The sequence below is a fragment of the Cyprinus carpio genome, chromosome A4 (genome assembly GCF_018340385.1).
Source record: "Cyprinus carpio isolate SPL01 chromosome A4, ASM1834038v1, whole genome shotgun sequence".
NCBI classification, from domain to species: domain Eukaryota; kingdom Metazoa; phylum Chordata; class Actinopteri; order Cypriniformes; family Cyprinidae; genus Cyprinus; species Cyprinus carpio.
The window spans coordinates 5,063,670-5,075,645 of record NC_056575.1 but is presented as its reverse complement, the minus strand read 5'-3'; the positions used below and the strand labels follow the sequence as shown (position 1 = coordinate 5,075,645).

General features: G+C 36.7%; 2 protein-coding genes across 2 annotated transcripts in view; both read left to right on the top strand.

Annotated features, from left to right (window-relative positions):
- LOC122139373 (deleted in malignant brain tumors 1 protein-like) overlaps positions 1 to 3,119 on the top strand; it is a 7,850-nt gene extending 4,731 nt beyond the window's left edge. The window contains exons 5-10 of the mRNA XM_042736251.1: positions 945 to 1,066; positions 1,886 to 1,945; positions 2,297 to 2,365; positions 2,710 to 2,772; positions 2,892 to 2,954; positions 3,100 to 3,119. Of these exons, the coding sequence (XP_042592185.1) occupies positions 945 to 1,066; positions 1,886 to 1,945; positions 2,297 to 2,365; positions 2,710 to 2,772; positions 2,892 to 2,954; positions 3,100 to 3,119 (397 nt within the window). The remainder of the gene's footprint in view (positions 1 to 944; positions 1,067 to 1,885; positions 1,946 to 2,296; positions 2,366 to 2,709; positions 2,773 to 2,891; positions 2,955 to 3,099) is intronic.
- A 3,896-nt stretch (positions 3,120 to 7,015) lies between these two features.
- LOC122141245 (deleted in malignant brain tumors 1 protein-like) lies at positions 7,016 to 11,030 on the top strand. The gene is made up of 4 exons (XM_042747923.1): positions 7,016 to 7,190; positions 8,225 to 8,261; positions 10,184 to 10,443; positions 10,656 to 11,030. The coding sequence occupies exons 1-4, from the start codon at positions 7,037 to 7,039 to the stop codon at positions 10,988 to 10,990; spliced, it is 786 nt and encodes a 261-aa protein (XP_042603857.1). The 5' UTR covers positions 7,016 to 7,036; the 3' UTR covers positions 10,991 to 11,030.
- The last annotated feature ends 946 nt before the right edge of the window (positions 11,031 to 11,976 follow it).

The following is an 11,976-nucleotide window of genomic DNA, read 5'->3' as shown; positions in this document are numbered from 1 at the left end:
TCCAGGCTGGGGAAAACATGACTGCATACACAAGGAGGATGTAGGAGTCGTGTGCTCAGGTAAACAGTACACCAGAGGAAATGTTCTCCATAAATGCCCCCCCTCCCCAAAAAAGTCTAATGCATGTTGTGCTAGTCCAGTATGTGACTTTTGTTTAATGACCACAAGAGGGCGCTTTTCAACAATAACAAAAGGCGAAGCTTGATTGACGCTATGAAGCAGGTACAGATGGGAGATGTCCGTTTTTAATGCGTTTTCATACCATAAGCAATGTATCTAAATTGGATAAACGCAATCATGATCTACCGTGGAGGTAATTTATTCGTTTGTTGTCTTACTTGTAATTGCTTGCTTACCTGTCTATCCAATACACTCGCGAGAGCGAGTCCCTCTGTCAAGTCCAAGAGTTGAACGCCGCAAGCTATCTCCATCTCGTAAACGCCCGGGCCGCTATTTAGGAAGGGGCTGCAGTCTCGTTGTCACACAGTACTGCGGTGGTATCCGGAATTGGGGACATGTTAGTTACGGGCAATTTGTACTAGGCCAAGAGTTATCGGGAACCCTGAGTGACAACGACAACCAAACCATACTGAGCGGCTATATCATAACCACCACTTCGCCATGAGCTGATGTGATATTCGGTTGTGGTGGGCGATGCTCAGTGGTCTGCAGGCAGCTGTGTTGTGGAGCAGCACTGAGGGCTGATGGGAATTCATTCTTTGGTGCTGGTGAAGGTGTTGTGTGGATGAACAAAGTCGAGTGCAGAGGGAATGAGATTCACCTGTGGGACTGTCCTCTCTCCCTGAATAACCACACTGACTGCTCCCACAAAGAGCACGCTGGACTCACCTGTGCAGGTCACAGCAAACACTGAGGAATAATATTAATTTTTAGATCATTTTTTGTATTCATAATTTTGAATGTGTTTGTGTCTGTTTTGTCAGCTCTGTCAGTGTCCACTACTCCTGCCACAACATCATCAGCTTCTCCTCCAGTTTCTCCTCCAGTGCGCTCAACATCAGTCGCTCCTCCACAAACTCCTCCACCAGCGTCTCCCCCAGTGCTGGTGATTGTTCTGGGAGTTGTGCTCTTACTGCTCTTAGTGCCTCTGCTTATACTGATTCAGCAGAACAGAGTGATGAGGAGAGGTAGGAGAGATCCAGAGACTGTTATATTGTGTCTTATTCAGTGTGTGATCAGTCATGTGCTGTGAACTGACAGCAGGTTTGTCTGTCTACACTCACAGCTCTCTCTAAGAGGAGACACAGGACGATGTCTGAGGCCGTTTATGAGGAGATTCAGCACAGACACAATCACTTCACTCAGAGGGGTGAGACATGAGCCATCAATCTTCTTGATAAAACCACAGAATTCCTGACAGAAAACCACAGAGCTGCAGGTACAATTACACCTGTTAAACCTCCTGCTTCAAACCACAGAATTCCTGACAGAAAACCACAGAGCTGCAGGTGCATGTTCATGTGTGTGTGTGTGTGTGTGTGTGAGAGAGAGAGAGATATATAAATCTATTCTAGAGAGAGAGAGTGTTAGTCAGCTTCTAGTCAGCGTCTCTTCCATATTATAATATTATAATAACAAAATCATCATATAATATAAATTTAAGTTTAAGTGCAGTGTGTGTGTGTGTATGTGTGTGTGTGTGTGTGTATTTCTGGAAGGCACTGAGGAATAGGTTCATGTGAGGATACAGTACATGTGTGTTTGCTAATAAGCCCAATAAAAAGAGATTTCTCTCTATAATACTTTTTAAATGTGAATATTTAATTTTTGCGTTGTCTTGTCTTCTTTACGATCCAAAGGAAATGAGGATTCAGTCTGTTTGTAATGATGAACACGTTTCTGACTGTTCTGCTCTTCTTTAAAGGGAGTCTCATCTCTGAAGAACTGCATTCTGGGTATGAAGATGCTGATGAGCTTCTCTCAGGTTAGAGAGCTGAAGCACATATTCATTACATTCATTCTACTAAAAAAAAAAAAAAAAACTTTATAACGAATAATTGTAACTAGTAAGTCCATATTGTATTTGATTAATGACTCAAAACTATTCAAATTCTGCTGTTTGTTTGTATATTAACAGTCTGCTGTCCTTTTTTAGCAAAAGAGTTTAATACTGCATATTATGATGATGTCACTAATGGCAGTGGCCTAAAAGGTCAGTGACCTTTTTAATTGATCACATGACTCACTACCAAATGTTAAATAAATTCTCAGTCTCATGATCTGCAACAATAACATATTTACGTTTTGTATCCAAACATATTGTGTGTTGATGCAGAAGAGATGGTGAAGGAAATCACACCGGGATACTATGATGATGTCATCACTGATGGACTGAAACCAAATCGTGAGACAGGTGTCACTCTCTTATTCTACAACAGCATATAATATACTTTTAAATCAAAATATTACAGTATATTTAAGATAGATATTTCAAATTTGTTTTAAATGTAATGAATGTGTGTGTCTGTGATTAATGTGTGAATCTGTAGAAGACACACCTGAGAGTTATGATGATGTCATGACGAGCGGACACAACTCTGATATCAAAAAAGGTGTTTTACGATTTTATCAACTTTTTAAAATAATATTACTCTAAAATCAAGATTATTACAGTGTGACAATTACAATTACATTTATTTATTTATTTTTTGCTTATATATTTAATTTAGACTCAATTTGCATTTGTAGTGAACACACCAGAGAATTATGATGATGTCATCATTAATAGACCGAGCTCTCGTGGGGTAACAGGTGAGATGCGCTCAACTACATTTTTATCACCCTTTGCATATTTAGATGAGTATTAGACATTTCTTCAAGTCACTTAAAGTAAAAGGGATGCCTGAAATGAGATGACATGTTTTTATCAGAGGGAGTTCAGGAGGAGTATGATGATGTGATGAGTGTCAGTGAAGATGTGAGAAACCTGTTGGGTAAGTTACTGTAACTCTTTTGTTCTCGTTATATTAACATCTTTATTTATCAGACTTTGTTCCATGTTTTGTGTGTGTTTTGCTCCCCATGTGCCTTCCTTGCCCTTATTTGGTCCTTCCTGTTCCTGTCCATATGTTCATTTAGACCAGGTGTTCCCCATTTAGTTCCCATTTGTGTCCCATTTGTTCCATTTGTTTCTGTATAGTTAAAGTGTGTTCTGCCTCTCATTTGCTGTCTGCTGTTAAATGTCATCCCGTGTTGTTACTCCTGCACTCCCTGTGTTGTGTTCCTCTCCTTTGGTTTGTTTAATTAAAGTCAAGTTTGTGTAAGTCATCTCCTCGTTTCCTCGTCTCCCTCTGACAGACCATGACAATATTGTTATATTTTTGATATTTTCCCAGCTTTTTATACTTTTAAAATATTCATGCAATTACAACATTTGACATGATTTTTTTACATTTTTAATAACAGATTATGATGATGTGGAGGAGGAGTCAAACAAAGAAGATATGTCCCAATGATCACCCACTGCCTCAGTTCAACAAATTTGAACAAAGTTTGAGTGATATTGTTATTGATATGTCAAATCTTGGGGTTTTATGTTTCACCAAGTGTTCTTTTTTGTATTAAAACTTTGCCTCCTTTATAAGATTTGTTTTGATTTTGGCCTTGCTAATAGCAATAAAAAACTTTTCAGACCAAAAATTTTTTTGTGTGCATTTGAATAAGACATTACACAAACCCTGAAGTCAAATGTCTGATCTTACCTTTTAATGCACAATTGCTGCAGTGACAATCAAATGCATCCTAAATATAAGCCATAAATGACCATCAGTGATTTCACAGCCCTCAGCATCATCACAGCAAGTACTGCAGTTTTGTGAGTGGATAATGCTGAAAAAAATTGCATTTACTTTGGATGCATTAAAGTAACTTTAATAATAGAAAAAAAAAAAAAAACTATTTGTCTCACATAATTGTTTGTGATCAGGTGTGTTATTAATCGATAAATATGAATATTACTCCTATGCATCATTTCACAAGCTGTAGAAGTGTTGAGTTGTATGTATAAATCAACAACATGTAACACGTTTAAAAGTCATATTTCTTCTCTATAAACCATAAGAATCACATTAAAATAACTTCAATATATTATGACTTAATAATGCTTAAGAGCAGAACATTAGAACCCCAGCAGCTCATGTTTTACTTAACGTTTTTACATTATTACACGGCTCTGTGGAATACTTGATTCTGATTGGTCAGTCGTGACATTCTGAGGTATATTATCCCTGGATAACAACCTGTAAAAGCTCATAACACAGGCTCATCCGGGTAACAACAGTCAGCGCTGTACTCTTGGTTGAACTATTTTTGTTCTTGGTGGAAGCTTTGCGTTTGTTTAGCTAATAAAATATTAAAACTCGATTCAAAATGGTGTACAATTGTTAAATTATGTTTTATACAAACCCAGCTGCTGCCATTTTGCTACGATAATCTTGAACTTAATAATGAAAAAAAACATCTAGATGCATCTCGATGTTAATATCTTATTCACAGAAGCAGAGCGCGATTTCCAGCGCGAAGCGTCAGTTTAACGTTGAAACAAGACATCGAGGTACGATATAAATCAGCTGTTTTTTTACGTTAGAAATATGGACATTTTGAGAGAGAGAGAGAGAGAGAGATGAAAGTTGTGTTTGTGAATTACCTGCATCTGTGTATCTCTTTCTACAAAAATAAAGCTGCGAGTTTAGTTAAAACAGCGATTTTACCTCCTCGTTGTTGAGTAATATAATGTAGCGATCCAGTATCAGAGCTATTTTATTAATAAAAGTCTCGGGGCAGCGGGCCGTACACAAGTTTCTCTGCTCTGATTTGTGTGTGTGTGTGTGCGCGCGCGCGTCAAGTGCCGCATTAATATAGGTTCTTATATACACTGGCGTTCAAAAACAATTAGATTTTTAATTATTTTTACTGGAGTCTCTTATGCTCATCAAGGCTATATTTATTTGATTAAAAATACAGAAAAAATGTTATACTGTGAAATATTAAATATTGGTTATTTTAATATAGTTTAAAATGTAATTTATTTCTGTGACGCAGCGCTGAATTTTCAGCATCAATATGCTACATGATGTGTCACATGATCCTTCAGAAATCCTTCTTCATATGCTGATTTATTTACAGTGTTGAAACTATTGTGCTGCTTGATGCTTGATGTTTATTTTTTTTTTTTTTTTTTGGAACCTGTGATACTTCTTTTTTTAATATTTGATGAATAAAAGGATAAAAAGAATAACATTTATGCAAAATAGTAATCTTTTCTAACAATATACGGTACTATGTCTTTACTATCACTTTTTTATCAATTTAACACACCCTTGCTGGATAAAAGTATTAATTTCTTAAAAAGAAGAAGAAGAATAAAGAAACAATTTACTGACCCCAAACTTTTGAATAGTGTATGTTGTAACACAAAATTTCTATTTTGAATAAACACTGTTCCTTTTAACTTTTTATTTGTCAATGATTCCTGAAACTCAAAAAATATTATCCTAAAGAATATGAAGCAGCAAAAATGTTTCTAACATTGATTATAAATCAGCACATTAGATTGAATTCTGAAGGAAGACTGGAGTAACAATGCTGAAAATTTAGCTTTGTTTCAGAGGAATAAATTATATTTTAAAGTATGTTAAAAAATAAAACTGTTATTTTAAATTGCAATAATATTTCACAAAATGATTTTTTTTCTGTATTTTTGATCAAATAAATGCAGCCTTGATGAAAGAAACAAAAGAAAAAAAACATAAAAAAATGATAAAATGAAAAAAAAAAAAATGATTCCAGACTTTTGAACGGCTGTGTGTGTGTGTGTGTGTGTTGCCCATTTGTGTGTGTGTGTGTGTGTGTGTGTGTGTGTGTGTGTGTGCATTCTTATCCATTTATTCCACACTCTCTTTTTTACTGCCACCCACAGGAATAGATCGGTATTGCAGTATTAAACATATAAAAGTGCAGCTGCAATCTTGGCTCTTGTATGATGAACTGTGCTGTGAAACCAGGCCTATATGTATTAATATATGCACTAACCGTGAACTTGACAAGCATTGCTAAAATATACTTCTGAATAACAGTAGCTAAAACAAATATTTAAAAAAAGAACATTTGATTTTATAACTAATATTTCTAAACATGAAATCAAAGCGAGAAGCATGAAGCAAGTCCCTAAAATCATTATTATTTCTATATCTGCAAATGCTGGGCTTTGATGCTGACCATAAACTGGAAAGTTTCCTGTCACTGAAATCAGTTTCCTGTATGTTTGACTTTGTCACCCCTCTATCATGTGTGTTTCTCCCCAGTTAAGTGTCTCTATCAGATGGAGAAGGACTCCTGTTCATCAATGCTGACGTACTTTTAATAAATATGGTGAAAATCATAAATACGCCTTCTGATTAGTCAGTGAAGCTTTTTGATGATTTCCTCTCTTCTGTCTAATAAGGTAAAAGTGTTTGTGATTGGCTTGTTGTTTGGTGGTTGTGCAGCTTTTTGTCTCTGTCTCTCTCGAACCTTTCAGTTCAGAGTTGATCAAACAAAGTGTATGATCAGTAAAGATGGAGAACTGTCTAACTCTCATTTTTTTGTCTTCTGTGATCAATCTCGCCACAGCTGGTACGTACACTCAGGATCGTTATGTGTTAGTTATGTTATAGTGATTGACTGTTTGTGTTTGTGATATGAATTGGTCATAATATAATTTATAGTTCCCCTTTTGTATGTGTAGTATTTGCATTAATATAAAGTGAATTTCTTTCTCTCATGGTCATTTTCTCTGTTCCTCTCTCTTTTGATGACTTTTCTCTGTTGTTTGTCTTCTCTCAGATACATTTTATATACATCATTCTGTATCTTGTCTGCAGGAAATGTGAGGCTGGTGGGTGGTAATAATTCCTGTGCTGGTAGGGTGGAGGTTTATTATAATGGAGAATGGGAAACTGCGTGTGATGATTATTGGGCTTTGACAAACACTGCAGTGGTGTGTAGAGAGCTGGGCTGTGGTGAAACTTCAAACACAATGCGTGCTGCTCACTTTGGACCAGGATCAGGAAAAATCTGGATGGATGATGTGGGATGTAGTGGATCTGAATCCTCAATATTTGATTGCTCAAAAAGAGAAATGGGTGACCATAACTGTAAACATAGTGAAGATGTTGACGTTATCTGCTCAGGTAGGCTGATTTTATCACTACCTTTCATTAACAAATAAATACATTATAGACTATAATAAAAGCATGCATGTACTAAGTAGATCTAAATCAGAATTTAAACCATTAGGGGAGTCAAAGGAGTGATGTAATACAGGGTGAGTTTAACCATTTAGCATTGAGAAACAAATAAAAATCAAATAATACAAAAACAACCACATAATAACACTATGTGAGAGCAGAAGTTGTAAGTCTCTGTGTAAAAATATAAAGGATCTACAGTGAATGAAATAAAAATTGAATTGTGGTCAGGTTAATGTTTAATGACAGTACATCACCTGAAACTTTCTTGTATGATTTCATATATAATATTTACTCTAAATATTACACTTTCATCTATATGTTAAGAACATACCTTAGAATTTTAATTAACAAAATAAATTAATGTACAAAATTCAAACTTATGTTCTATTAGTGTTACTTTCAATAAAATGTTAAATTTGGTATTACATCAGGAATGGATTTGAATAGGCTTGAACTTGGTTCTTCTCCCTCATGCACAGGGCAGTGGTGACACCAGAATAGAAATATTAAACAATTCTGATTAGCAAAAAATACAGAATTATGTTAGACAAATAAATAAATATGAAAGCTCAAATGTGTGACCTTTTGGGTTTACTATATGTAATGCACCATAACTGGATAATAATAATTAATGAATAATTAATAAATAATAAACATGGAAGCTCAAATATGTGACCAATTGGGTTTACAATATTTAATGTGCCATTACTATATTTTATGCTAAATTAAATGTCTGAACTTTTATTTCCATATTGTGACAAAATATATTGTTACACACCTAGTCAACAACAGTACTCTCTAAATAATTTAAGATAAGTTGTAGATTTTAAAACAACTTTAATTTGTGGCAAAATTGTGGCAGAAACTTGTTAAAGCACAACATCACAACACTACTCTCCTAGTACAATATATAAGCCTTTTTTATTTTGAAAATTTTTATGATTTTAAACAGTTTGTTATGACTAACATTTCAGGCATCAGGCTTGTTGGAGGTTCTCGCTGCTCTGGGAGGTTAGAGGTGCCTCATGGGAACACATGGTACACAGTAACATGGCTCTTCTAAATATAAAAAATAAATAAACGCATAAATACATTTAAAAATAAATAAATGATTAAATACATAGATCAATTAAATATAAAAATAAATGAGAGAATAAGTAAAAGGTAAAAAGAATAACAATAAATGTACAAATAAATACATAATATAATACATAAAGGAAAAAAGTCATAAATATACATTCCAGGGTAAATTTTATTACACAAGAGCTATATTTGTTTTTATTAAGTCATCTATTTCTTTTTGTTTTTCCTGTTAATTAATTTATTTAATTATCTATATATTTGTTTATTTATTTTTAATTTCTTAAGGTTTGGTCCTCCATAGAACTTTTGTCTGCTCCTCTTTTCAATAAGAAGTGTTTTGCTTCCCCCTGCCGGATGAATTATGAATTGCAGTATGAAACACCCATCTACAGCTACAAATGTCTTTGATATAATCAATTATTATATTTGGAATAGAAACCAATGTTTATTTACAGATTTTTTGAATAGGCCTCTGTTTGGATATTTGCTATATTTATAGCAAATATATATATTTTTCTGTGTGAAGTAAAGTTTTAGTAAGTGTCTGAAGTGAGCAGTCAGTCATCAGTGCTTGTATCTGCTGTGTTCAGGATCAGGTTTTGATGCTGAATATAAGCTGCAGTGTTTCTGTATCAATCTGCTTTAAGTTTAGTGTGACTTTATCTCCACACTGACTTATGACTGACACGAGTCTGTCCTCAGTGAAGTGTCTCTTCACGCTGGAGGAGGAGTCCCGCTCATCAGCGCTCACACTTTACTGATATATATGGAGAAAATAAAAATGCTGCTTTCTGATTTGTCACTGATTGTGTTTAATGATTACTTCTGTTGTGTCTAATAAGGTAACAGTGAGTGTCATTGGCAGCTGTGAGTCTCCCTCTCTCTTTAGGGGGCTGACAGGAGCCAGTTTCTTCAGTGTGTTTGAGGGAGCAGAGGAGAAACTTTGGTGCTGAATTAATTCGTTTTCTGAAGGGCAAACAAAGGGATGGAAAGCTGCCTGACACTTATTTTATTGTCTTATCACTGCTAGTAAGTGCACTCAGGAACAGATGAAATTCAATATTTTTTTAAACATTCTATATTGTATTGATTTACATATTATTCTTATAACTCCTATATGGTTAATATTTTATTGTTGTATGCTTATTGTATGATGTATCCCTCATGGACAGACAGTGTAAGTGTGAGGCTGGTGAATAGTAACAGTCGCTGTGCTGGTCGAGTGGAGGTTCTTCATGAGGGTCAGTGGGGAACAGTGTGTCACTGGAGCTGGGATATGACTGATGCTGCAGTGGTGTGTAGAGAGCTGAGCTGTGGAGAGGCTTTACAAGCACCAGGATATTCTTACTTTGGACGAGGATCAGGAAAAGTCTGGATGGATGAAGTGCAGTGTAAAGGATCAGAGTCTACACTGAAGGACTGTAGATCAAAAGGATGGGGTGAACATAATAGCGTCTGTAACAGTCATAATTATGATGCTGGAGTCAGATGTTCAGGTAAGTGATTTCATGCAGCTCATTGTTTAATCACTTATCAACCTTTCTTCTCTTAACATATGCAATATACAATCATTTCATACAATTTGTTTCTGAGCTAGTTATAAACAATGAACTTACGAGTAATGGTGAAATTGTAATGCTGAAATGACCCAGTTTTTTAATTACAATATCCAATCGAAGGATAGACTTAATCACTCACAGTCGTTGCTTGTTTGTAACATTCACAGTAAGACAGCTTCACTCAGCATGACTCTAATTAAATTGGTTTTATGTATTATGCAAATATGTAGAAACCATAAACTATGGACTATTTACAAGACTTGCTGATGGACCTCACCTGTGCTCTGGGAGGTTAGAGGTGCTTTATGGGAACACATGGTACACAGTGTGTGACGCTGCCTTTGACCAGCAGGATGCAGAGGTTGTGTGTAGAGAGCTGGACTGTGGGGCTCGTGTACAGGTGCTGGGAGCAGCTGCTTTTGGTAAAGGAGACACTCAGATGTGGACAAAAGAGATTCAGTGCAGAGGAAATGAATCAACCATACGATTGTGTCCAACTTCAAATGACATAAAGTGCTCTCAAGACAACAATGTGGGACTGATATGTTCTGGTAAAATGTCACTTTTTATCCTGTCAGTTAATAAATCAAATCCAACATTTTAATCGCTAAATATACTAAAATCCAATTGTTCAACATGTCTAATGAGCATGTTATGCATTATGGATGGTAATACAACAACAGCAATAAAAATAAACAATCAGTTCTTCCCTCTAAACTATCCTGTTATGTCTTGTTTAAATAAGTTTTAATTTCCTATCCAGGTTACACTGACCTCAGGCTGGTAAACGGTCCTGACATCTGTTCTGGTCGAGTTGAACGTCAGTACTTCAGTAAATGGGGCACAGTGTGTGATGCATGCTGGGATATGAGAGCTGCCAGTGTCCTCTGTAGACAGCTGAATTGTGGGATTGCTGTGTCTGTTGTGGGATCAGACTGGTTTGGAGTGGGAAGTGGTGAAATCTGGGCTGATGTGTTTGATTGTGACGGGAATGAAACAAAACTCCCAGAATGTTCCATCTCTTCATGGAGTCGAGCTGAATGTTCTCATAGTCGAGATGTTGGAGTCATCTGCTCTGGTGAGTCCATATTACTGTAACATTTACTGACATTATGCTACTGGAAGACTTAATCTTATACAAAATACAATATTCATTCCATATATTTCATCATTTTTTAGACCGAAGATTATTGCTTGTGTTATTTAAGTTTTGAATTTACTTATATAAAATGTAACATTGATATAAAGCATATTTATTATATAAATGTTCCTCTGTGAAGTATTTTAGTAAAATTGTCAGATCTTTCACTCAGATTCCTCTCTGGCTCTTCATGACGGTCTGGTGCGGTTGTCTGGAGAGAGACAGTGTGAGGGGGAGGTGGAAGTTTTCATCCATCAGGTCTGGAGGAGAGTTCTGCTGGACTCCTGGAGTCTCACTGAATCCTCTGTGGTCTGCAGACAGCTGGGCTGTGGCTCTGTGCTGAACTTCTCCGGCTCCTCTTCATCCAGTCCTGAACACAGTCATGAGTGTGTGACGGGGTTCCAGTGCTCTGGGAGTGAAGCTCATCTGGGGAACTGCAGCTCTCCACAAACTCTCAACTGCAGTTCCACACAACAGCTGTCACTCACCTGCATCGGTGAGAACAACAACATATGGGCAGATTCTTCAGTTGTTCATGATCAATAATGTGTTTTTCTGTCTCTGAATATCAGGTCGGGGGTCCATCGGGCTGGTGGGTTCTGGGGAGACTGTGCAGGGAGGCTGGAGGTTTTTCACAGCGGCTCATGGGGGACAGTGTGTGATGACTCCTGGGATATTAAAGATGCTCATGTGGGTGTGCAGACAGCTGCAGTGTGGAGTGGCCCTCAGTAACCAGCAGGTACCAGCCTGGTTTGGTCCTGGTTCTGGACCTATATGGCTGGATGAGGTGGAGTGTGAGGGGGAATGAGACGTCCCTGTGGAGCTGCTCTTCTCCAGGCTGGGGAAAACATGACTGTCAGCACAAGGACGATGTAGGAGTCGTATGCTCAGGTCAGGACCGGTGTTCTGAAATATTCGGTGTCTGAGATTTTCGGTGACGCTG